The 27,225-nt window shown below is 41.5% G+C and overlaps 1 protein-coding gene across 2 annotated transcripts in view; it reads left to right on the top strand.

The window, feature by feature from the left end:
• Nucleotides 1-16,144, top strand: part of fsd1 (fibronectin type III and SPRY domain containing 1) — a 48,159-nt gene extending 32,015 nt beyond the window's left edge. For both annotated transcript variants that reach the window (XM_043720950.2, XM_087976123.1), the window contains exons 9-13: nt 1,155-1,314; nt 2,395-2,477; nt 4,644-4,895; nt 10,416-10,504; nt 13,849-16,144. In XM_043720950.2, the coding sequence (XP_043576885.2) occupies nt 1,155-1,314; nt 2,395-2,477; nt 4,644-4,895; nt 10,416-10,504; nt 13,849-13,959 (695 nt within the window). In that variant the 3' untranslated portion in view covers nt 13,960-16,144. The remainder of the gene's footprint in view (nt 1-1,154; nt 1,315-2,394; nt 2,478-4,643; nt 4,896-10,415; nt 10,505-13,848) is intronic.
• The last annotated feature ends 11,081 nt before the right edge of the window (nt 16,145-27,225 follow it).

The raw sequence follows: 27,225 nt of genomic DNA, 5'->3' as shown, positions 1-27,225 counted from the left end.
CTCTGAACAGCAACCCACCCAGACCCATTCCCCTACGTTTACCCCTTCACCTAACACTACGGGCAACTTAGCTTGGCCAATTCACCTAACCTACACATCTTTTGGATTGTGGGAGGAACCTGGAGTACCTGGAGGAAATCCACGCAGTCACTGGGAGAATGTGCAAACTCCACACAGACAGTTGCCCGAGGTGGGAAACAAACCCAGATCCCTGGTGCTGTGAGGCAGCAGTGCTAACCACTGAGCCATCATGCCGCCCCATTTAGATTAGATTAATATTGGTGTGATGTAAACCTACCAAGAAAAATTGGAGAGACAAACAATAAGCAGAACCTTTCCCTCAAATGAGCTAACAGGTTGGAAACTTTTTAAGAATTTTCTGTTTTGCATGTGTTTTTTATCTACATTGAATTCTATTCTCTTTTTCCAAACTTTAACCAGCAGTAGCAAAACATTTAGCTGTTTTTTGAACCTTCTGAGTAGAGTCTGTACATAAGTAATATGTAACCTTTTTATACTTCATTTGACACTCTATCTCCTTAGATTCTCTGGGAGTATTTTCTTTCACCCTATCTTTCCCTCTCATGGTAACACCGACTTTACCCAAACTGCCTTCTCATTAAAGACAGCCCATTGGTGCAATATAGCTTTACCTACCAATCTTCAATCCAGTTTACCTGGGGCCAGATCCATTCTTACCCTATTGAACTTGGCCCTCCCCAATGAAATCCTCTTTGCTCCTTGACTTTTCCCATTGCTAATGTAAGGCCTAATGAAATGATCTTTGTGTCCTAAATGTTCCTCCACTGACACTATCTGCATCACCCAACTCATTTCTCAAAAAACAAATCCAGCAATTTCCTGATTAGACTGGAAACATAAGGATCTAGAAATTCTCTTGAAAGTACTCTAGGAACTTTTCCACATCTCAATCCTTTATGCTATTACTATTGTAGCCTGCATGAGAATAATTAAAACTTCCCACATTACAACTATACTATATGCTGTTTAACCGCAAATTGAACCCTCTACATCTTTCATTCTTGACTTTTGGTCTAGTGCTGGGAATGGTGTACAGTGTACCATAGACCTTTCTAGGCTCTTGAAGGACATCTTTACTGAGGATTAAAACTACTTGTTTTTTCCTTTTACAGCATTTAATTTCAATTTGGATGCTGCAACAGCTCATCAGAATTTGAAAGTGGAGGACCAGAGTGTGGAATGGGATGCATCAGGGGGAAAGGTGCAAGAGATCAAAGTCCGAGGAAAGGAAAACCGAAGTAGGACAGCATCGCCGGCGAATTCCCCTGCAAGGTACAAAACCTCAGTTAGGGTCAAGATACATGAGAGTGTGTCACCGATCCGTTTAATTGGAAGGTGTCCAAAGTATTAGCAGCTGGGCTATATATACAGCAGCCAAGAGCTCCAACTGGCAAATATATTAAACCCCTAGTGACACCGTGCTCGAATGCAACAAACTTAATTAGGTTGTGACAGAGAGAGAGTTATTTTACGCATATTCTTTGAATTTGATATATTGTAATTCATTATACTTGACCCACAGGCCTCCATTTTGTAATGTAAATACATAGTATAGTTGAAATATAAATTATAAGCACTTCTATCACTTTAATCTTGTTTGTTACTGCTGCTGGTTCCTCATCACTACTAGTCAGAGCACTTTGTTTTCTATGGGCTTCTTTGCACTTTTTCTCACATACCTGTAACAGAGGAACCTCGAATACCGGATTATCCAGCAAGATCGCAATGTCCCGATGCTCGTCTAAATTATGTTATCTGGCATTTGGTTATCTGTCATTTGATTATCTGAAGTGCGATTAACCAAACGAAATACTTCCCGCCTGTGTTCTTTAAATAATCATGATGTCTCTATATTATGTTTTTCTATTCTTGTCTTCGTGTCGGACTTGTATAAACCAAGATTCGATGGATTTCTCATGGGTCTGGTCATTTCTGAATGCAAGGAGAGAAAATTCAGAAATGCAGGAAGCTTTCTTTTAATTAATGCACAGGTTGACTACAGTTCCAATTCTGTAGTACCTTAACATTTTTATGTGGAACTGCACACCGTTTCCAGTTGGAAATATATACATTTTGAAACCTTTCTTAATATCCAAGTTCAATTGCTGAACCACAAATTGTTGACAACAGGATTATACCTGCTTTGTCACAGGCTGAATTTCAATCATATTGTTCATTAATGTTGTCCTTTTTTTTTGTAAAAGAATGTTTTACTTATAGTGACTCCTTTCTTGTAATGCACTTTTCATTAATTTTGCTTGTGGTGCTTAAATCAGCTCTAGCATCACTTACAACTCAAGCAGACTGTCTGCCCGACTCTGGTTAAAATAGCTTTTATCTTTCTGTATTAAGGAGCATCATTCACTCACCAAAGAGAATGCCATCTGGACGGAGCAGCAGAGATCGCTTTACGGCTGAATCATACACTGTGTTAGGTAGGTACAAGAAACCATTTTTATGAGTTGAAGTTTAGAAAGCTTTTTCCTGAAGTTCGAATGACTTGTAATGATAGCTCAGGCAAAACTGAGGACCATAATGAGGTATGAATAACCGATATTTCTGATTCAACTAAAATTTATTAAACAAGATTTTACAAACACTTGTGACGACAACATGAAAGGGCGAGGATTCCTTGACTGTTGCCAATTTCTTTCTTTCTCTTCCCTCTGAAGTCAAGTTCACTGAACTGTATCTTTGAACTATCCCAGAGAAGCCATGGTAGACCGTGACATCAAAGATGCTATGCTTCCAATTCTTCTCCTTAATTCTTCCCAAGTTGCTCATCTATTTATTAGGAAATGGTCTGAATTGCCCCCATTCATTGCCTTTAAGATGACAGTGCTCTGATATAACACCATCTGTGTGATTGAAAGTCATATAGGCCAAGACAAATCTCCAACACTCTTTCCTCTCTCCCTTTTTCAGGTTTGGGTAACATTGGATTAGTTATCCAACAGCTTTGTATCTATATGAGAGAAGTCACACTTTCTTTTTTAATAATGTGTTATCCTCTTATCAATAATGAAAACTATCATTCAAAAACCACCAACTCAAAATGCTAAGGCAATCAAGAACCAATGTCTCTAACAGAATATCAAGCTATCCTCTTAAAAATATAAATGCTTTATTCTCAAATATAGGTGATGTATTAAGACAGTGAGGTGCCTGAAACCTAATAAGAACACATGATTCTTGTTTGAGATAAAGTATATCAAATGCAATTTAAACTGCTAGGTGCAAAAATTTACCTACTTCACAACAGACCATGAATTTGCATCTTGTGTAGTGAAACAAATAGAATTGCTTGAAGCCAGGTTGTTCATCACTGAAGCAATTTTAGTCAGCAAGACTAGTTCTTAACAAATAGTTGTCTTGGCCATTAATTGTCTCAACTGCAAACAAAAAATCAAACTAAACTACTTCGAGTTGAGGTTAAATCCTAAAACTTTATTTCAAGCCATAAAAATTAGTAATGTTATCAAAATATTCTAGCTTGACTGTCTAGCCTTACAGTGAACTGCAGCGTTCAAATAAACGTCAGTCTGGTTATATAGTACAACCTCGATTATCCAAATGTTGATTATCTGAATCTCAGATTATCCGAACAAGGTCCTGATGCTTGGGTAGACTGTGTTATCCGAACATTTGATTATCCAAACAAAATACTCCCCACCCATATTGTTTGGATAATTGAGGTTGCCCTGTAGTTTGTACCTTCTGGTGTTTAAAACATCTAGATTTGCACTAACAACAGAACAGAATCCTGAATGTACCAGACATTCAAACAAATTTATATTTAGAAATGTCCTCTCTCTAGGAGACTTCACACTAATGAGTCTTCCTTAAGCTATGAAGGAAGATTGGCAGTTGCTTTAAGAATCCCCTCTAATTGCTTCAACAGTTCAGCCTCCTACATCATCGATGCAGCAAGTTAATGATTCGATCCCAGAGAGAAACTGAATAAGTCACAGTTGTGCAGTTACTGGAGGGCATTCTTGACTAACTAGAATATATGGGAAGTTTGTATTCTGCAGAAAGGCTCTTCATGAAGAGGTGAAGGCATACAGGTAACCTGTTGGTTTAACTATTTTTCTAAGAACAAAAAGCCAGCGGCAGAATTTATTTTAGGAATAAATCCTCAACTACTTAGAGTCAAATGGCACAGAAACAGACCCTTTGTCCAACCAGTCCATGACAACATAAGGGCTCATGCCCAAAACGTCGATTCTCCTGCTCCTTGGATGCTGCCTGACCTGCGCTTTTCCAGCAACACATTTTCAGCTCTGATCTCCAGCATCTGCAGTCCTCACTTTCTCCATGACAACATAATCCCAAACTAAACTAGTTCCTCCTACCTGCTCCTGGCCCATCTCCCTTCCAACCTTTCCTATTCATGTACTTTTCCAAAAAAATTCAATCCTACTTTCCAGGTTGCACTGCTGATTTTTGTTTTTTTTTTTAAATGGTTGACTCTGCACTCCAGAACTAATTAATACAGATTTTGCTTGTAGTGAGCATTTTCTGTGGCAGGAAATAGATCTTCCGTGGGAACAAGGAATTTAACTGTTTCATGTGCATAATCTCTTTTTTGTTTTCCGCAGGGGATACTCTAATTGATGGTGGACAGCATTACTGGGAGGTCACATTTGAAAGGGACAGCAAGGCTTTCATTGTAGGTGTGGCCTACAGGACTTTGGGCAAATTTGATCAACTGGGAAAGACCAATGCCTCCTGGTGTCTTCATCTCAATAACTGGCTGCAAGTCAGCTTTACCGCCAAACACAACAACAAAGCCAAAGTCTTGGATATCTCAGTACCTGAGAGAATCGGAGTTTATTGTAACTACAGTGAAGGTATTGGAATTTCTGTTCACCTCTACCCCTTGTTTTGGGCCAAAATGGTTAAAGTCTATACCCTGTGTCCATGATTTCAGTTTTGAATGCTGAATTTGTTCAATGTACGTTAAAACATCAGGTAGGGGCAACAGTGATAACTGGCTACATCAATGTGCTCAATGACTTAACTACATTTTCTTTCTTTAAATGCTTCTGTCAGTTCCAGAGTATTGTTGTGACAGGCAGCAGGCAAGGATGAGTTAATGCATTCCCTGTCAACTAGCTATGACTATCACTGACCATTATCTAGAAACTGTCCCTCACTATAGCTGTGATCGAGATCTTTGGGCATGGGGAGATCGAAAACTTGACAAAAGCTTTATTTTTGTAATAGTTAAATTTTTTTTAAACCCCTGACTGTACGGGCATGTGCTTCGTGGTTCAGTTTTTAACTTCTTTTTTTTTCTGTTTCAACACCAGTGCGTGAGTTCAAACATTAATGCTTTTAGTTATTTCAAAACCCAATTCATGAAATTCCTTATTGCTTCAGATATCTGTTGTTTCTTTATGCTAAGTTTAAAGTTTTATTATTTTCTTACCTAAAATGTTAAGTATTTTCTATTGCTAAATTTAAAATTTTTAAATATTATATCAACTTCTTCTGCATCTCCAACATCTCATTGCCTAATCATGACGCCATAAAAGAAAGAAGTTGAGTTTGTCCAGCAACTTATTTTTTGTATCTCCTGAAAATTCTAAATTATTAGATAGAAATATATCGTATTCAAAATTGACTGTTCAGTGTATCTCATCTATGGCAGTGATTTATGTTCCATTTAACCCTTTTTCTCTAACCTGATCAATGTATATCCCTTTAGACCTTTCTCCCTTGGATGCATCCATGTTATTCATTTCAACAAATCCATGTATTTCATGCAATGGCATGGTTATTATGAATTATTTTGAAAGCTGATTTCTTCCTACTAAGATTCTACGAACAAGTGAGATGAACAACCAATTGATCTAGTTTCGTTTTCTTGGACTGGTAGTTCACGGAGAACAAGCTCCCTGTTCTTCACATTGTGCTGTTTTACCTTTTCATGTTCACCATTACCAGGGAAAGCCCATCCAAATTTAAAAAAAAAAAAAAATTCTTTAGACAGTGGGTATCACGAGCACCCATTGTCCATTTCCTTTCGATTGAGTGACTTGCTATGACCATTTCAGAAGAGATGTAAGGTTCAGCCACATTGTGGGTATGGAAGAACCTATAGACTGGACAAGGTTAGGAGGGCAAATTTCCTTCCCTGAAGAACATCAACAAAACAGACAATTTTTAATGAGAATAATGCTTTATTGGTCATTGTTACAAAGACCATATCTTAATTACAATTTTCTTAATGCCAATGCCACTAACTGTCCAGTAATGTTTGAATCCTGGATGTTGAATGTTTGTAGGATACAACTCATATTGGAATTTGAATCCTACAAACATTAGCATTGGTGCTTGGACTACAAATCAAGTGATATCGCTACATTTTCCCCAGTATATGTGAAAATATGTGAAAAATGAGGCTGCAGGAGTAGGTTACTCAGCCTCTTGAGCTTTATTCACCATTCAACGATATGCAATCTGATCTGATTGTGGCTAATGCAACAATCACTTGATACTGAAGTGCTCAAATAATGGAATGGAATTTGCAGTCCGAACTGTTTGGCACAAACTAGCAACGGAGTTAAGCTAATCCAAATCTTTAGAATTGATCTGTGCTTAAACGTCATTGGAAAGATGGCTATTTTTGTCAAGTGAGTTTATCGTATAATTGATTCAAGTCACAATGCTGCTTTTTAGATCGACTTCAGGCATTCGAGGTTCAGGAGGTAATTTGGAGATAGCAGCATATAGATCTAAATGCACTGAAAGGCATTGCATTGCGTTAAGAAGAGTTTGACTCTATCCACAAAGACAAAGTATTTTAAGGCTAATCTGACTCTGGATTAGATTTTAGCCTAATAAGTACACTAGATCTTCATTATTCTACACGTCATTTCCTCTGTGACACAATCCTGCTGAATGAAAAATCTTCCCTGATGCTAAAAGCATGCATAACTTGCACCCATTAATTATGGTCAAGTTGCAAGACTTGCATCCTTTCCCTCAATTAAAATGAAACAAGGTTGCTATTCATGCTGTTTCATTTACTAATTGTTTAAAATGCTGTATAGTCCTCCAGTGACTTTCACAAAACACTGAGGAGGAATTAAAACAGAATGTGTTTGTCTCCTTTCACCTGGTGGCCACCATCTAGCCCTCCCGACTGGCCCCTGGAGTTCAGGTCCAGTATATCTGGAGATAATACACATCATTCTGCTATAATGCTTCATTAAAGCAAATTCGCCAAAACGCGATTTATGAAATAGGGACATAGTTACTAAAGCACAAAGTTTTAAAGTATGTATCGGTTATAACATGATTCTGACCCCACTACTTTAAATATTGCTGCTGTTATGCGATTTTCTTATAGCATGGGATTATATGAGAATGGAGCTACTCCGTTCTGGTAGAACTGACTGTATCCTGCTTCCAGGTGACTTTAGAACTTGCTGCACTATTTCTTTCTTCTTTTGAGGGGCATGATAGCTTGGCCAGCACATATTGCCCATCCCTAACTGCCCTTGAGAAGATGATGGTGAACTGCTGCCTTGAACTGTTGTAGGTACACCCGCAATGATGTTAGGGAGTGAGTTTCAGAATTCTGATCCAGTGACAGTGAAGGGACGGCAATATAGTTCCAAATCCGGAGCAGCACTTCCAACTTGTAGGATTTGAAGCATTGTTCCCAACAGTTTTGGAAATTAGCGAGGTTCAAGCGAAAGGAGGCGATCATCTCCAATCTGAATATCTATGAGCGTAGGTCAGAGGCTGAAAGTTTTTTTGTGGTGAGTAACTTGCCACCTGATTCTGAACCCTGTCCTCCATCTACATGGCTTAGATCAGGAGATTGGTGGAATCTTGTCCATTTACCTGGATGAATTGCGCTCCAACAGCATTGAAGAAGCAATTGCAATTCACCTACTGGTGCAGCAGGTCCATGGCTGACGACATCCCCCTAGCCCTGTGCTCATCCCTGAAACATTTGGAAAGTAAGGATACCTACATCAGGCTTCCACTTACTGACTACAGCTACAACTTCAACCAAACTAATCTCCAAATTCTGAGACTTAGTTCTCTGTTCTACCCTCTGCAACTAGAACTGCAATCCGTGAGGATTGGCAACAGCACCTCCTATCCGACAATCTTCTTCACCGGTGTCCCACAAAGATCCGCACTTAGCCCTTTATTGTATTCCCTGCACATCCATGACTGTGTGGCCAAATTATGTCCAGACTCCATCTACAAGTGTGCTAATGACATCACTGTTGTAGGCCAGATAACCAAACAATGACTAGACAGAATAAAGGAAAGAGAGAGAGTGCTTGGTAATGTAGTGTAAAGGCAACAATGTCAGCAAAACTAAAGAGCTGATCATTGACTTCAAGCAGCAAGAAGGAGAGCGCGCCCACATCAACATGAATGGAGCTGAGGTGGAATTGGTCAAGAGCATCAAGTTCCTAGAGTGATAATCACCAACAATCTGTCCTGGAGGTCCCACATTGATGCAATAATTAAGAAGACACAACAACGCCTCTTCCTTCCTCAGGAGGCTAAGGAAATTTGATATGTTCATGAAGACATTCACCAACATTTACCAATGCACTGTACAAATGCATTCTATCTGGGTGCATCACGGCTTGCTATGGGGCTGAGTATACATCCTTGTGGGACACTGACGATGAAGATTGTCGTATAGGAGGTACTGTTGCCTATCCTCACGAATTGAAGTTCCAGTTGTAGAGGGTGGAGCAGAGACAAAGGTTTCAGAATTTCCAGATTAGTTTACCAGAATTGTAACTACAGAGTTGTGAACAGCGCCCAGTCCATCAAGTCAGCCTCCCACCCATTGACTCCGTCTACACCTCTCAGTGCCTCAAAAACACAGCCAACTTCATCAAAGACCTCTCAACCTGGTTATAATCCCTTCCAACCTCTTTCATTGGGCAGAATATACAAAACTTTAAACACGCATACCGGCAGGGTTCAAGAACAGCCTCTTCTCTGCTGTTATTAGACTTCAGAATGGACTTCTCAAGGTTCAAATCTAATGTTGATCTTGCTTTTTGTACATCTTCTTTGCAGCTGTAACTTTGTATCCCTCACTCTGTTCAATCACCCTATGATCTTTGTTTGGTATGATCTGCCTATTCAGCTTTCGAAACAAAACTTTTCATTGTACATGTGACAATAAATCAAATCAAATATCATTATAAAACAAAGCTCTCCACTTGATTGTCACCCCATCCAGACCCTTTCACATTCACTCCTTCCACCACTGCCAACACACAGCGGCAGCACTGTTTACTAAATATAAGATGCACAGCAGCAACTTGATCAACGTTCATTCAACAGGGCTTTGCAAAAGGGCAGACTCTAGCACCTAGACGGACAAGGGTATCAGTTACATGAGAAAACCACCACTGGCAAGTTCCCTCCCTGACTTGGAACTATATGATTGTTCCTCATTGACACTGGGTCAAATAGTGGAGCTGTCTAATTGCAGTGTAGTGGACCCTACATCTCGTGAACTGCAGCAGGTTAAGATAGCAGCTTTGAAGAGAAAATGAGGTCTGCAGATGCTGGAGATCAGAGATGGAAATGTGTTGCTGGAGAAGCGCAGCAGGTCAGGCAGCATCTAGGGAACAGGAGAATCGATGTTTCGGGCATGAGCCCTTCTTCAGGAATCCTTCTTCTCCTGAAGAAGGGCTAATGCCCGGAACGTCAATTCTCCTGTTCCCTAGATGCTGCCTGACCTGCTGCGCTTCTCCAGCAACACATTTCCATCTAAGATAGCAGCTTGCTGACTCCTCTACAAAGGTAATTATGTATGGGCAGTAAATGTCAGCCTAGCTAGTGGCACCCACATCTCGTGAAAGAATAAATAAGATAAAGCAAATTATTATCCCTAGTGTTGCTACAAACTGAGAACTTGATATGAGCCTTTCCAAATTTGAGTGATAATTTTGACTTAAAGTGTCAGCTTAGTTTGGTCATAGCAACAATGCAACTGAGGGAGGTGGCAGCACATGGAAAAGAAAGATAACTGGAAGAACGTTTTTTTCAATATATTGAATTACAGATTTGTGTAGGCAATACTAATGGAGAGTAGAGATATATTTCAGTAGGCACATTTTGTGCCTTTCAGTCAGTACAATGCACACATCTACATGGGAGGTCACATGGAGAGGAAAGTGGGGATGACACCCCAGCAATGGAATGGAAAATCCAAGCGATGATTCCTGCAGCCCATTCCTACACCGGTTTTCCTTATTCCAGAATTTTTGGAGGAGCAGAATCGGCACTGTTTCAATTCTAAAGTTTGGGAAGTTGGTAATTTATTTGAGGCAATTTGTAAAACTCTTTTTATTTTTCTTGTTTTTAAGGTCACCTGTCATTCTACAATGCCAAAACAAAGCAACTGATTCATTCATTTAGAACAAAGTTCACACAGCCTATCCTTCCTGCCTTCATGGTAAGTGCTGTACTCTCTCTCACAGTGCTGGCTTTTCAGTCTGAATATATTTGTTGAATAGACTTAAAATGGAAAAGTGACCAAGTACATGATCTTACTGGCTTGACTCTGTACTTTCAAAGGCATCGCATGTCTTCAGAAGTTTCTGATCTGAGGTTCCCAAACTTTATTTAATGTATAATAAAAACAGTAAATGCTGGAAATATTCAGCAGTCCAACGCAACCTCTGGAGAGAGTCCGAAGCCACACGACACAATGTTATGTTGAAATCCTGTGATTTAGCCCCAGTCCAGCACCAACACTCCACACTCTGGAGAGAGAAGCCGTTAATGTTTCAGGCGAATGACTTTTTGTGTACAAAAGTCCAGCATACAAATTTAACATTTTAACTTCCTATCATGCGCAAGTGCTTTAAATTGTAAAACTCGCATGCATCTTAAAGTGTTAATAGTATAATTTGCACAGTTTGATATAGATATGGCTGTATGTTTGCATCATATGAGGGAAAAGAGACTTTGAGTAGCAAGTTATTTTCTATGTAGACTAGTTGTTAATACTTTGATTTAATTCCAGTCAGCAATGAGAATTCACTTCCTCCCAGATAATTACAGCAAACTGTATATCAAAACTTTGTTAGCCCTATTTGACAATTCTCAAAACCTTGCTCACATTTAAATCCAAACTTAGCTAGTTTCTTTTGCCAAGCAAATGCTCCCTCTCTGCAGCCTCATTCTCGACAGTGGAATAGCCCAGACATTAAAATGCAGGATTTGTTCCATGTTCCATATTAGTGACTCTTCATAAAATAATGAAAGAGTCTGCCTCTGCCTGTTTTTTAAAAAGTTGGCCCTGCACACAACAAAATTTTAATGCAAACATTAGACCTGATTCTTGTTCTTAGTTGGATGTTACTCTAAGAAGTCTATAGCCTGAATACCGAAGAAAAATGTTTCGAAAGGCAAATAGATCCAGGCTGCTGCATTTGACTGAGTGCAGGATAGATCTGTACCACCAGCATCACCCAAATCCAGGATGACAGAGCCATCAGTTTAACATCAACCTACTGTTAATGATTCAGACACTTTGCTAATTTTGACATTGCTTCCTATTTTACAGTTGCCAGAAACTGACCGAGGTCCTTCAAAATCCAAATATGTATTAGTTATTGTACCCGAAGCATATTGATTCCCAACACCATTTCTTTTTCTCATAAAATTGCAGTTCTGAGAATTATGTCTTATTTGGTTTACATCTGCAAACTGCAAATATCCACTTTTTTTTAAAAGCTGTACTTTCTCCTCAGATGATCCTATGATTATTTTCAAGGAATTATATAGTAATTAACATCAACCACATCTCAAAGTAGAAATGCTGAAGCATTTGCTTTGAATGTTTAGTTTCCACCACTTGAACTTCCTGATGTGGTGGTGGATGCGGGTACCGTTACAATGTTTTAAAAACCATTTGGATATATACATGCATAAGAAATGTTTAGAGGAATATGGTCCAAGCACAGGCAGGTGAGACTAGTTGAGTTTGGGGTTATGATCAGCATGCATTGGTTGGACTGTGCTGTGTGACTCTCCTCAACATTTCAGATTAAAAGCATTTTTATTTGCATGGTCATTGATTCCTAGTCAGAGTCATACAGCACAGAAACTGACTCTTTGGTCCAACTCACCCATGCCGACCAAGTTTCTCAAACTAAACTAGTCCCACTTTGGCCGATTATCCCCCTATAAACCTTGCCTATTCGTGTACTTCTCCAAATGTCTTTTAAATGTTGCAACTGTACCTGCATCTACTACTTCCTTTGCCATTTCTTTCCACATACGAACCACCCTCTGTATGAAAATGTTGCCCCTCCAATCTCTTTTAAATCTTTCTCCTCAACTGAAAATTATGTCCCCTAGTTTTGAACTCCCCCACCCATGAGAAAAGACCTTTGCCCTTCACTTTATCTATGCCCCTCATGACTTTATAAACCTCTATATAAAGTCACCCCTTAACTTCTTACACTCCAGTGAAAAAGGTTCCAGCCTCTCCTTTTATAACTCAAACCCTCCCGTCCCAGTACCATCCTTCGAAATCTTTTCTGCACCCTGTCCAGTTTAATAATAACCTTCCTATAAAAGCGTGATCAGAACTGTACACCGCACTCCAAAAGTGGACTCACCAACATCCTGTACAACTACAATATGTTTGAGATTAATTTACAATTAATTAAATATCAGTTTTTGAAAAGAGACTGGATCACTCTGCCTGTGAAAATTTGGTCGAGGCTCTCTTCACAAAAAGACTGGATTTTTCAGAATTTGAAATCATTCTCAATTCCTCCCAAAACTAAGTCTTAAAGTTAGATCCAGTATCTTGGAAAAATAAGGTATCACAGAAGAGGAAAACAATTCCTTTACTCCAATAAAACAGATTGTTTTCGTTATAAAATGCTGAATAGCCCAAGAAATGCTGAAGTACAGGTATGACCTTATCTCTGCCAATTCATGTAGCGTCAAGTCAGTGATTGCCTTAACTGCAAGTCTTGTCTTTTAAGTTTAAACTATCTTGAAAAAAAAGTGACAACTCCACTTATAATAAAGTTCAAACGCAATCAAGTCGTGTCAGCAAATTGCTCTTACTTACTCCGTATAGTGTCATGACATCCAGTGACTGAGAGTGCCCAATTCTAATTTAATACTAATATGGTATAGTGAAGAAGAAGAAGAGATGAGAAATAAGGGAGTGATTGAAAGTGGAAAATTTCTCCCGTGTATCCCCAGCAGACCTTTTGATCTAGCTAGTCTGAATTTTCAGCTGAATTAAGATAGATGTTGCCTTATCTAAAACCACTTTTACTTCCAGAAATGGAAGCAGGAGTTTCATCGTTGGGTACCTTTTTGTTGAGGCAGGGAAGCTGACTTATTTTCTAATCGTCTTCACACCAGAACATTGAGGGAATATTTTGTAGAAATGGGGCCTTTCCTAAACTTTTTTCTCTTCAATGCATTTGGAGCCAGTTCAAATAATTACACACAAAATGAATCGGTGTAAATAATAACTGGAGCACCACTTCCACATTTGTGCTCTGAAATTCTCCATACTTATTTATGGTTCTACCACTCTCCATCCCTTTTTCCAAATATACTTCACTGTCTCTGCAAATTGTCTTCTGCTTGATGGTCACAGTTCCACTCTCTGCTCACCCCACAAAACACACAGTGACAACTTGTTGGATGTTTTATAATGTTGATTTTTGTACCCCCTGTTTCCCCCTCCCCTCCCCTCCCTTCCCCACCCCACCCCACCCTACCCCCCACCCCCCACCCCCCACCCCCCACCAACTCCAGGTCTGGTGCGGCAGTTTTATTGTGCAAACAGGGCTTCAGGTACCGAGTGCTGTCAAATCACTGCAGAAACGCAACAGTGGGACAAGCAGCTCCACTGCCAGCCTAACCTAGAAGTCATTTACCAAGCTTCCATGCTACTGCCCCCAGCTCATACTAAAGCAAAGATTGTACCCTGAAAACTGCCTTGAGAAGGGAACTGAAGACTGGAAACTAGATTCTCCACATCCCACCCGAGTGTGGAACTTTGGCCTTTTTTTTAAATTTACGATGATTGAATTTGAACTCTTTCAGAAATGGAGACTTGTGATTGAGTATCTGCTTCTGTTTGTGGTTGACACTAAAATCTTGATGCACAGCCTTGATTGTGAAATGTTTTTAAAAATAATAAACTGAAAATGTTAATTATAGCCAATGATTGAACAAATATTTCTGGTGGAATCTCATGTGATGTTCATTTTTCTCCCTTTTGATTGTAATATCATTGTAATATCTTTTGATCATTATAACCAACCCATGATATAAACAGATTTTCTACTGTCCTGTTTTCTCTAAACCCAGAAAGGAAGAGAGGAGTTATTCAGTATCATGATAAAAATATTGTTGCTTTATCCAATCCTGTAAAAAAAATTTCTTTGTTCTCGCTGGGAACATGGGACATTTTAAGTTATAGAAAATAGTATAGTCATCCGAAAATCAAAATATGCAATTGAGCCAATTGCAGTAATGGGAATCCTATAAAGAAACTTGAATGAGTAGTGCTAGTTCTCTATCCACGCACTTTTTCTTATTAAATTTGATGTTATCTTGCTTCCCCCACAGTCTGGAGTGCATCAAATGTAAGCCTAGGATGAGAAACCATTCTTGTTTATTTTCTTCTAGTTGAACCTGATTTTTGTAAAACCCCTTCTATTAGCTTGTTACTTCAATATGGTTGTATGAGATGGGGAAGGAAGATTTATAGACTTGTGGCCATTCGGATTACCAGAATGCTGAACACTATCCAGCTTTCTGTGAGCTCATATCCATCTGGCAAGATGGATGCTTGTTAGTCAGTATTCCAAGAATATTTTGAAACTGACCGTCAAAGGCAATAGGATTGTAGTTCAGGCTGAATTTGGCTGAGAGCAATGAGGCTCCTTACCATGCAGTCTTCCTCCTTGTAATTGCTGTAGGATAAATACCATTTGAGATTCTAAAAGATTAATGATTTGACCACATCATCTGTGCAGTCTCTTTTGAGCTCTACTACTGCTGGCTGCTTTTCACAACTGAGGCAAAATCTAACGCAATCTGCAAACTAGCTGGTCTGAGTTAAATATGGGTAGAGCATGGGTATTTTGCTTAAACGTACCAAGCACAACATTTGACCACAAACTTTTCTGAGAAGAGGTACATCTATTTGGGTATTTTATCCTGCCTTCTCTATACTAGTAAACACGAGGAATGGCTATGAAACCACTTGGGGTCTGTTTCCTTTCAGTCCATTAATTAACAAAGTTACTTTGATGAATGTCATGATCTGTTATGGGTTCACAATTAAAGGGAATCCATTGCAGGCTTTAACACAATAGGGTCTTTTAAAATAAGTCACTATTGCTGAATGTTGTTATAATTTCAGATTTGGCACATGCTACCTGTATATCTCGATTTCAAACCTTCATGGATGACAGCGTAGAGGCCAAATGAAAAGGAAGCGTATTTTATTGAATTCAATGCAATATTGGCATGTCTCAACTACCCCAGTCTGTGTTCTGTGCATTTTATGCCTCTTTTGGTGGAGCAGATATTTTGTGATGCACTGTGTGTGAAAGGAATGAAATTGCATTTGTATAATGTCTGAAATTACAGTAAGTGATGTGATTATAAGGATATTTGTGCACCTATAAGTAATTTAACTGGGGTAGCACTTAATGCAGAGAGATTTGACTTGAATGTGACAAGTGCTAGGAAGAGGGATTTCCTGGTGTCTAAACAATAGTAGTAAATGCATTAACAGGGGAGCTGAGAACTGCTGACTGTTAGACAGAGAATTCTATTTTATACCATATGAAGACTGTGATAACAGTGAAAGTATTCTACTGGATTAAGTTTACATGTTTAAATCTTTTAGAATTGGAATCTGGGCTGTTGCGTTTTTGTGACTGGTTCTAAATTCAGTATTTATTTTTACTTGTAAAATTCATTTTGCATTTTCTTAGTAACACATTGGCTTCAACATCCAATTAATAGAGTGTATATAAAGATTGACATTTCACATTAATGTTTAATATTGTATTAAAAATTAATTGCACCAACATTGCTGTTTAGTGTTTGTGTCATTGATTTGGTCTATTTTTAAAAAGCAACAGTTCACAGCCACTCTAAAGTATGGTTCTCATTTCAATTCATGAGCTGGGATCTTCTCCTCCTGAGAAGTGATAGGGACAGTTGTAGGACAATGGGTTGGCTATGGAAGATCATCCTTCCTTTCACCTCCAATTAGTTCATGATGGACCTCTGTGGCTTGCCACCAATTAAGGCCCTTACTGCACCCACTTGGGCTGTTGTTGCTTGAGCCCCAAGCAAGGACAAGCAAAAAGCAGTGAAACTAACTAGTGAAGCAGTGTCAGTTTGGATGGGGCATGTCTGTCAATTAATGTTCTGATATTACATATCCCAGAAAGGCAGTGAATTTTTAAGACCTTTGAATGGCATGTGACATTTCTGTACAAACTTCCTCCTCTCCCCTTCAGTAATCAGTGCAATTGAGTCAGTATAGTGTTGTCTTTCCAGTCAGTTATGAGTAGTGTTATAGTCATGTGATGTATCAAACATCAGAATGCATAGAACCCAGACAATGAAAGTCTTGACATCTTTTATAACGGTGGTGTTAATAAACTTCAAGCCTCTGTCTCCATGAGCCTTGTCCTTCTGCTGTATGTTATGTGAGCTAACGTATTGTGCAGCACTCTGACCATATCATACTGACCATATGTGTTTGGTCAGATACCCTGGGGACTGTACCAAAGGCATGGGTATGACTTATAAGATCCACAGCCCTCTAACCAATATAAAGACCCCCAAAACCACCCATCTTAACAGCACACCTTTCTTGGCACTGGTCAGTGAGGTGTACAGGCAAAAGTGCCCTGATAGAAGCCCAAGCCTTGACCAATACAGTGCTGGGCAGCATAGTAGTTCAGTGGTCAACACTGCTGCCTCACAGCAATTCCACCCTCAGGCAACTGAGGCAACCTCAGGCAACCTCAGGGTTTGTAGATTCTCCCTATGCCCGAATGGGTTTCCTCCCACAGTTCAAAGATGTGTAGGTTAGGAGGATTGGTCCTGCTAAATTGCCCATAGTGTCCAGATCTGTGTAGATTAGCCAAGGGAATTGCCAGGTTATAGGAATAGAGGGGGTAAGTCTAGGTGGGATGCTCTTCAGAGGGTCAGTGTGGAGTTGTTTTGCCGAATGGCTTGTTTCTATCCTGTAGAGATTAGGTGAACTATGAAATTGTGGAGGTGCAGGCCAAGATGTGTGGAGTTTTCCAGTTTGACTTCATAATTTGATTAAAAAGCCAGCTGGCCGCCCATTATTACCTGACGGACATTTGATCCAGTGGGTTTTCTGAACAAGGGAGGCTGAGTTTCTCCATTAAAGACATTCCTGCTTTTGAACTTAGTCCAAAAAGAGGAATATCCATGCTATAATAACCATCTTGTTACCCAGGCTTGGAAAATTAACTTTGTTGTGATGTTTCTACATTGAAAATATATCAGCTATAATAATTGAGGTTAAAATTCAATAGGGATGTGATTGAAATGCTGGACAGATCCTCGTGCATGTGGAAGAATTCTGCAATTTGAAAATGCTGAAGGTCAGCAGCAAGACCAAAGTGGGGCCTTTAGAGGCAGCAATCCCAGAGATGCAAAACTGAACTGGGGGGAAGAGTTTGTTCTGGGTCGCACGCTTTTTGGAAGGTTGGTGTGGACTTGCTGGGCTGAATAATTTGTTTCCATGCTGCAGCGTTTCTCGAATTCGAGACCCCCTGTATCCACTTCAACAATGAACACCCAAACCCCCGGGACTGTCACCCCAGACCTATTCCCCTGACTCTGATGAGTATGCCTGACATGACGATTACATATTCCCCTGACTGCTTATGGTGCTGCTACAGAACTGACCTGTTCCTGCTCCCCATTACCATAGCAGGACACATTTCCCCACTTATGACCACCCACCCCTGAGTGGTCGAACAAGTGTGACCAAAACCTGGACCGGGTGTAGACTGGCCTGGGACTGAGACCACGCAACCAACAGCACCACCTCCCCCATCCCAACCGAAGACTGAGGACTAGCCCCCACCACCTTTATGCCTTTAATGCTTTGCTTTTTTTTCCTGTTGGTAGCAATTACCTCTCCTCCATTGATAAGAGGAAGATGATTATGTAGTGGTAATGTCGTCAGACTAATAATCCTGGGCTAATGCACTGGGCTCATGGGTTCAAATGTTTGGTGGAATTTAACATCAAATAATAAAACTTGGAAATGTGTTAATTTTAAAAGCTTGTCCTAATAATGGTGATTGTGAACCTATTGTCAATTGTTCTGAAAACTATCTGATCCTTTAGGGGATGGGATGGAGGTGGGAGTGTGGTGGAAATCTGCCATCCTTTCTTGGTCTGACTTACATATAACACCAGATTGACAGCAATGTGGTTGACTATTTGTCCTCTAATATACCACACCCAGCCACTCAGTGGCAGAGATGGGCAACAAATGAATGCCTTTTCAATGATAGACGCATTGCAAGACGGGGAAAAAAAACAAAGGAACATCTTCTGGTATTTATTTGGGACTTCAGCTACATCTCTAGTTTGGATGGCAGCTTTTTCCATCTTTTGGGTAATCTTTTTGATTTGTCTTTTAACCACTTACTCATCTTATTGTTTTTTTTTATTCATTCACTGGATAAGTGCATCGCTGGCTAGGCCAGCACTTATTGCCAATCTATTTATTGTCCAGAGGGCAGTTAGCAAGGTGGTTGACTTTTATGGATCTGGATTCCCATGTAGGCCAGGCCAGGCCAGACCAGATCAGGGTGGCAGCTGAGGTTTTCCCCCCCTCCCCCCAACGATGGATTTATGGCCATCATTAGATTCTTGTTCTCTTGGTGACCTCAGGCCTTGGTGGAAAGTGGGTGTGTGAAGCTCCCCTGAAACAGCCCTACTGTGCACAGGTCACACAGTGCCCTTGGGCGGGCCTGCTAATGCTTCACCAGGCAGCTTGCGGTATTTTCTGTCCTTGCCATTTTTATGTGATAACCTTCCAGAAATCCGTTTTATAGAACATAGAACAATACAGCACAGAACAGGCCCTTCAGCCCTTGATGCTGCGTCAATCTGTGAACTAATCTAAGCCCACCCCCCTACACTACCCCATCATCACCCATATGCAATTTTGACAGGAGGTTGCTCTGGATTTGGCAGATACTTTGTTTTTTTGAATCATTCAAATCATGAGGATTTCACCAGCTAACCTGGCATTTACTCCCCATCCCAGCAAGCAGTTAAGAGGCAACCACCTCACCATGGGTCCAGAGTCACATATAGGCCAGACCAGGTACAGATGGCAGTTTCTTTTCCTAAAAGGCATTAGTGAGCCATATGAGTTTTTTTTTTTCTAGTCTAATGATGAGTTAAATCTTAATTCCATATTTTTTATTGAATTCAGATTCTATCATCTGTCATGGCAGGATTTGAACCTTAATCTCTGAATTAACACACCAGCGATAATACCACTAAGCCATCACTTCCCCATGTGTGACTGTTTGCTGTAAATGTGCCAGTCTTTGAGCCATCGTCTTACTCCAGCTAGCCGTGACTTCATCCGGCCCAATTGACATACACCTTCGAGACCACCTTGACCTGCCATTAATGGTCTTCATCCCAAAGGGGTCCTCTACCTCACCTTCCCCTGCTTCCAGTCACCTGGTGAGAAACATGGGTGGATCCATTACAGGAATGAGGGCAATGATTGCAAACAGTGAGGATCAGCAGCTGTTTCCTCTTTCCTTAAAACATACAACATAGAACATAGAAGAATACAGCGCAGTACAGGCCCTTCGGCCCTCGATGTTGCGCCGATCCAAGCCCACCTAACCTACACTAGCCCACTATCCTCCATATGCCTATCCAATGCCCGCTTAAATGCCCATAATGAGGGAGAGTCCACCACTGCTACTGGCAGGGCATTCTATGAACTCACGACTCGCTGAGTAAAGAACCTACCCCTAACATCTGTCCTATACCTACCACCCCTTAATTTAAAGCTATGCCCCCTTGTAATAGCTGACTCCATACGTGGAAAAAGATTCTCACTGTCGACCCTATCTAAACCCCTAATCATCTTATACACCTCAATCAAGTCACCCCTAAACCTTCTTTTCTCCAATCAAAACAACCCCAAGTGCCTCAGCCTTTCCTCATACGATCTTTCTACCATACCAGGCAACATCCTGGTAAACCTCCTCTGCACCCGTTCCAGTGCCTCCACATCCTTCCTATAGTATGGCGACCAAAACTGCACACAATACTCCAGATGCGGCCGCACCAGAGTCTTATACAACTGCAACATGACCTCAGTACTCCGGAACTCAATTCCTCTACCAATAAAAGCCAGTACGCCATATGCCTTCTTCACCGCACTATTTACCTGGGTGGCAACTTTCAAAGATTTGTGTACATGGACACCAAGATCCCTCTGCTCATCCACACTACCAAGTATCCGACCGTTAGCCCAGTACCCCATCTTTTTATTACTCTTACCAAAGTGAATCACCTCACACTTAGCTACATTGAACTCCATTTGCCACCTTTCTGCCCAGTTCTGCAGCTTATCTATATCCCGCTGTAACCTGCCACATCCTTCCTCACTGTCTACAACTCCTCCGACTTTCGTATCATCCGCAAACTTGCTCACCCAACCTTCTAACCCCTCCTCCAGGTCATTTATAAAAATGACAAACAGCAATGGTCCCAAAACAGATCCTTGCGGAACACTGCTAGTGACAGCACTCCAAGATGAACCTTTACCATCAACTACTACCCTCTGTCTTCTTCCAGCCAGCCAACTCCTAATCCAAACCTCCAACTCACCCTCAATGCCATACCTCCGTATTTTTTGCAGTAGTCTACCATGGGGAACCTTATCAAACGCCTTACTAAAATCCATATACACCACATCTACTGCTTTCCCCTCGTCCACCTCCTTAGTCACCTTCTCAAAGAATTCAATAAGGTTTGTGAGGCACGACCTGCCCTTCACAAAACCATGCTGACTATCCTTGATCACATTATTCCTATCCAGATGTTCATAAATCCTATCCCTTACAATTCTCTCTAAGACTTTGCCCATAACAGAAGTGAGACTCACCGGCCTATAGTTACTAGGGTTATCCCTACTCCCCTTCTTGAACAAGGGAACCACATTTGCTAGCCTCCAATCTTCTGGCACTACTCCTGTAGACAACGAGGACATAAAAATCAAGGCCAATGGCTCTGCAATCTCCTCCCTTGCTTCCCAGAGAATCCTAGGATAAATGCCATCAGTCCCAGGGGACTTATCTATTTTCACCATTTCCAGAATTTCCAACACCTCTTCTCTACATACCTCAAAGTCATCCATTCTACTTAATTGTGACTCAGTACTCACATTGACAACAATGTCCTGTTCCTGAGTGAATACTGACGAAAAGTATTCATTCAGTGACTCCCCAATCTCTTCAGCCTCCACACGCAACTTCCCACTACTATCCTTGACTGGACCTATTCCTACCCTAGTCATTCTTTTATTCCTGACATACCTATTGAAAGCCTTAGGGTTTTCCCTAATCTTACCAACTAAGGACCTTTCATGTCCCCTCCTTGCTGCTCTTAGCTCTCTCTTCAGGTCCTTCCTGGCTACCTTATAACTCTCAATCGCCCCAATTGAACCTTCACGCCTCATCTTTACATAGGCCGCCCTCTTCCATTTAACAAGGGATTCCAATTCCTTATTAAACCACGGCTCCCTCACACGACCCTTTCCTCCCTGCCTGACGGGTACATACTTATCAAGGACACTCAATAGTTGCTCCTTGAACAAGCTCCACATATCAATTACACCCTTGCCTTGAAGCTTACTTTTCCAGGCCACACATCCTAAGTCATGCCTCACAGCATCATAATTTCCCTGCCCCCAGCTATAACTCTTGCCCTGTAGTGCACACTTATCCCTCTCCATCACTAGAGTAAAAGTCACCGAATTGTGGTCACTGTCCCCAAAGTGCTCACCTACCTCCAATTCTAACACCTGGCCTGGTTCATTACCCAGAACCAAATCCAGTATGGCCTCACCTCTTGTTGGCCTATCTACATATTGTGTCAGGAAACCCTCCTGCACACATTGGACAAACACTGACCCATCTAACGAACTTGAGCTATAGCTTTCCCAATCAATATCAGGAAAGTTAAAGTCCCCCATAACAACCACCCTATTATTTTCACTCTTCTCTTGAATCATCCTCGCAATCCTTTCTTCTACATTTCTAGGACTATTAGGAGGCCTGTAAAAAACTCCTAACAGGGTGAGCTCACCTTTCCTATTCCTAACCTCAGCCCAAATTACCTCAGATGGCGAGTCTTCATCCATCGTCCTTTCCACAGCTGTAATACTATCTTTGACAAGCAATGCCACACCTCCCCCTCTTTTACCCCCACCTCTGACCCTACTAAAACATTTAAACCCTGGAACCTGCAACAGCCAATCCTGTCCCTGTTCTACCCATGTCTCCGTAATAGCCACAACATCAAAGTCCCAGGTACCAACCCACGCTGCAAGTTCACCTACCTTATTTCGTATACTTCTTGCATTGAAGTATACACACTTCAAACCACTTTCCTGTTTACAGGCACCCTCCTTTGAAATTGATGCCATGTTCCTAACCTCCCTGCACTCCAGGTCCTGCACCCTAAAGCTACAGTCTGGGTTCCCATGCCCCTGCAGAGTTAGTTTAAACGCCCCCCCCCCCCCCCCCCCCCCCAAGAGCACTAGCAAACCTCCCACCAAGGATACTGGTGCCCCTCAGGTTCAGGTGCAGACCATCCTGTTTATAGAGGTCCCACCTTCCCCAGAAAGAACCCCAGTTATCCAAATACCGGAATCCCTCCCTCCTGCACCATCCCTGTAGCCACGCATTTAACTGTTCTCTCTCCCTATTCCTCGAGTCTCTATCACGTGGCACCGGTAACAAACCAGAGACAACAACTCTGAGCTTCCAACCTAGCTCCCTTGAAAGCCTGCCTAACACCTTCAGCGCTCCTCCTACCTATGTCATTGGTGCCAATGTGGACCACGACTTCGGGCTGCTCCCCCTCCCCGGAAAACACGATCAGAGACATCACGTACCCTTGCACCTGGGAGGCAACATACCAAACGTGAGTCTCTCTCATTCCCACAAAACCGCCTATCTGTGCCCCGAACTATCGAGTCCCCAATTACTATTGCTCTGCTCTTCTCCACCCTTCCCTTCTGAGTAACGGGGACAGGCTCCGTGCCAGAGACCTGAGCCCCGTTACTTACCCCTGGTAAGTCGTCCCCCCCACAAGAATCCAAAACGGTATACTTGTTCTTGAGGGGAACGGCCGCAGGGGGTCCCTGCACTGGCTGCTTCCTCCCAGTCCCCCTCACTGTCACCCATCTATCAGCCATCTTTGGAGTTACTACTTCCCTAAAGCTCCGATCTATGACCCCCTCTGCCTCCCGAATGATCCTAAGTTCATCCAACTCCAGCTCCAGTTCCCTAATGCGGTCTTGGAGGAGCTGGAGATGGGTGCACTTCCTGCAAGTGTAATCGGCAGGGACGTCCATGGCATCCCTCACCTCAAACATGTTGCAAGAGGAACATTGCACTGCCTTCACTGCCATCCCTCTGAAAGTAACCTTTTATATTAAAAAAAAACTGGGTCTAAAGAATACAACAAGCAAAATGCAGCACTTACCTACTTACCACAACGGGTCTTATTATTTAGGTTAGAGGAGGAGGGCGGGTGGGAGACACTACCTCTGTAGTGCCTTGGGTTCTTCTCCTGCGCGCTTTTAAAGGGAAAAAAAACCTACCCGGCTGCCCCTCCAGTCTTCGTCACTTCCCCCTGCTGCTCCCGCTCTTTCTGTAAAGAGAGAAAAAAACACCGCTGCCCGCTACCGGTAAGTAATTTTAAAACAAACTTTCTTACCTTAGCTGCTGCTCGCACTCAAAGTGACCGTTGGCGTCGAAGGGTGAATATTTATACTCACTGCAAGACCTTCACAAATCTAGCAAAGTTTTGATACGTCACATCAAGCTACTTACCACTTGGGAAATCCTAAAGGCTGAAGATGTCAACAGTTTTGCATCCAGTGTTTGGACAGAAAGTTCCAGACCACTGGTGTACCTTCTTCCAATTGCTTCATAATCACAACCCTTGATAGCGTGACACAGCCCATGGCTTAGAGCTCAGGTGTTGGTTGCAGCCACAGCTGAAAGATTGAATATTCACTCCACACTGGCATGTGGCCTAAGCCAGCGTGAACTTCCAACAAACCCTGGAGAGCTTGAACATGGCTGTCGGGGCATGGGGCCAACATCGATCTTTCATCTACTTGCAGCATGCAATTCAAGAAAACAAATTGTGTTCCTGCCCTATAATGAACAGAGCCCTTAATGGAGCCTTCTGCTCCTTCATGTAAATATTGTTAGTCATTTTCCAATTACTTGATGTCAAAACACAAATAGAGAAAATAAGGCAAGATAAGTAGGGTGCTCAAAGAATCACATGAATCTGGAGTGGGCTGACTCATTGCCAAGTCCTGTACTTAACAATCATATTGTCAGTCTACATTAAACCTCTTTAGAGGAAGTCTGATTGGCTGTCCTCCTATGTAATTTAGACATTTAAAGGGGAGTACTATATTTTAAACAACGGTACAATTTAATAGTCAATTCACAAACACATTTCTTTGCCAAGTGTTGAACCACATGCTGTTGTGCTTCAGAAAAATGCAATTTTCCCACCAGCAGGGCAAAGACCATCTCAGCACTCCACATTCCACATTCTACTGCACTGCAGTAGAATATTCTGGAGAATTTTGGCTTAATCATAGCTCTTCTCATTCACAATTTTCATTTTGTTCCTTCCCTTCCTGAAGATTTCAGTCTTCCAAACCTACACAATACGTAACCACTAATATATATTTTTGCTTTTGACTTTTGTTGAGGTAGGCTCTCAGGTGCTGGGGGCAGTTAGGTAACTCGTCCACGTTTCTTTGACAGTATCTGATGAATGTTGGCAGGATCCTGACTTTGAAATAAAACAACTCAAACTTCTAAGGGAATAAAAGAGAAAATACTCAGCCGGTCAAGTGGCTGCGGAGAGTGAAACAAAAATTGATGTTTCCATTTGAACATAGAACATTACAGCACAGTACAGGCCCTTCAGCCCTTGATGTTGTGCCGGTCTATTACCCTACTCTAAGATCAGACTAACCTACATACCCTTCATTGTATTATCATCCATGTGCCTATCCAAGAGTCATTTAAATGTCCCAAATGTGTCTGACTCTACTACCACTGCTGGCAGTGCATTCCACGCACCCACCACTCTCTGGATAAAGACTTACCTCTGACATCTCCCCTAAACCATCCTCCAATTACCTTAAAATTACGCCCCCTTGTGGTAGACATTTCAAGAAAAAAGTCTCTGAATATCCACTCTATCTATGCCTTTCAACATCTTGTACAACTCCATCAAGTCACCTCTCATCCTTCTTCACTCCAATGAGAAAAGCCCTAGCTCCCTCAACCTTTCTTCATAAGACATGCTCTCCAGTCCAAGCAGCATCCTGGTAAATCACCTCTGCACCCTCTCTAACCTTCCACATCTTTCCTACAATGAGGAGACCGGAACTGAACACAATATTCCAAGTGTTGTTTAACTAGGGTTCTATAGAGCTGCAGCATAACTTTGCAGCTCTTAAACTCAATCTCACTGCTAATGAAAGCCAACGCACCATACAGCTTCTTAACAATCCTATCAACTTGGGTGGCAACTTTGAGAGCTCTATGGACGTGGACCCCAGGATCCCTCTGTTCTACTGCCAAGAATCCTGCCTTTCATCCCGTATTCTGTATTCAAATTCAACCTTCCAAAGTTAAACACTTCACACTTTTCCAGGTTGAACTCCATCTGCCACTTCTCAACCCAGTTCTGCATCACATTGATGTCCCATTGTAACCTACAACAGCCTTCCATATTAGCCACAACTCCATTAATCTTCATGTCATCGGCAAGCTTACTAACCTACCCTTTCACTTCCTCATCCAAATCATTGATAAAAATCACAAAGAGCAGAGGTCCCAGAGCCAATCCTTGCAGAACACCACTGGTCACCAAGTTCAAGGCTGAATGCTTTCCATTGACTATCATCCTCTGTCTTCTATGGGCCAGCCAATTCTGTATCCAGACAGACAGGTTTCCCTATATCCCATGTCTCCTTACTTTTTGAATGAGCCTACAATAGCTTATCAAATGCTTTGGTAAAATCCATATACACCACATCCACTGCTCTACCTTCATCAGCGTGTTGTGTCACATCCTGAAATAATTCAATAACGTTTGTGAGGCATGACCTGCCCCTCACAAAGCCATGCTGATTATCTCTAATCAAACTGTGGTTTTCCAAGTAATCATAAATCCTGTCTCTCAGAATCTTCTCCAATATTTTGCCCACCACTGACGTAAGACTGACTGGTCTGTAATTCCCAATGTTATCTCTATTCCTTTTCTTGAACAAGGGAATAACATTTGTGACTGTCCAATCATCTGGTACTAATCCAGTGGACACCGAGGGTGTAAAGATCATCACCAAAGGCACAGCAATCTCTTCCCTCGCTTCCTGTAGGAACCTAAAGCATGACCCATCTGACCCAAGGGATTTATCTATTCTTACGTTTTCCAAAATTTTCAGCACATCCTCCTTCCTAACATCAACCTGTTCCAGCATATCAGTCTGTTTCTCACTGTCCTCAGAAACATCAGGGCTCTTCTCAGTAGTGAATACTGAAGCAAAGTATTCATTACTTCCTCAGATTCTAGGCGGAAGTTCCCTCCAGTATCCCAGACCGGCCTAACCCTCACCTTATTTGGCATATTTGGCTAACGACCATCCTTCTTGGAAGAATAGTATTTGAGTTTTTTGAGACGAAAAGAGCACCCAAATGAAATGCCTGGTTTTGTAACATGGTAGACAATGTGACACTTAACTAAGCAGCTGAATGACTAAGTGTACAAGAGGTAGAAATCTGTTATCGTGGACTAGAA

This window comes from Chiloscyllium plagiosum, unplaced genomic scaffold, assembly GCF_037043375.1.
Source record: "Chiloscyllium plagiosum isolate Xiang-an unplaced genomic scaffold, Cpla_swu_hap1 HiC_scaffold_28, whole genome shotgun sequence".
Taxonomy (NCBI): Eukaryota; Metazoa; Chordata; class Chondrichthyes; order Orectolobiformes; family Hemiscylliidae; genus Chiloscyllium; species Chiloscyllium plagiosum.
The sequence above is the reverse complement of the archived record's forward strand: the minus strand, read 5'-3'. Positions and strand labels throughout refer to the sequence as shown.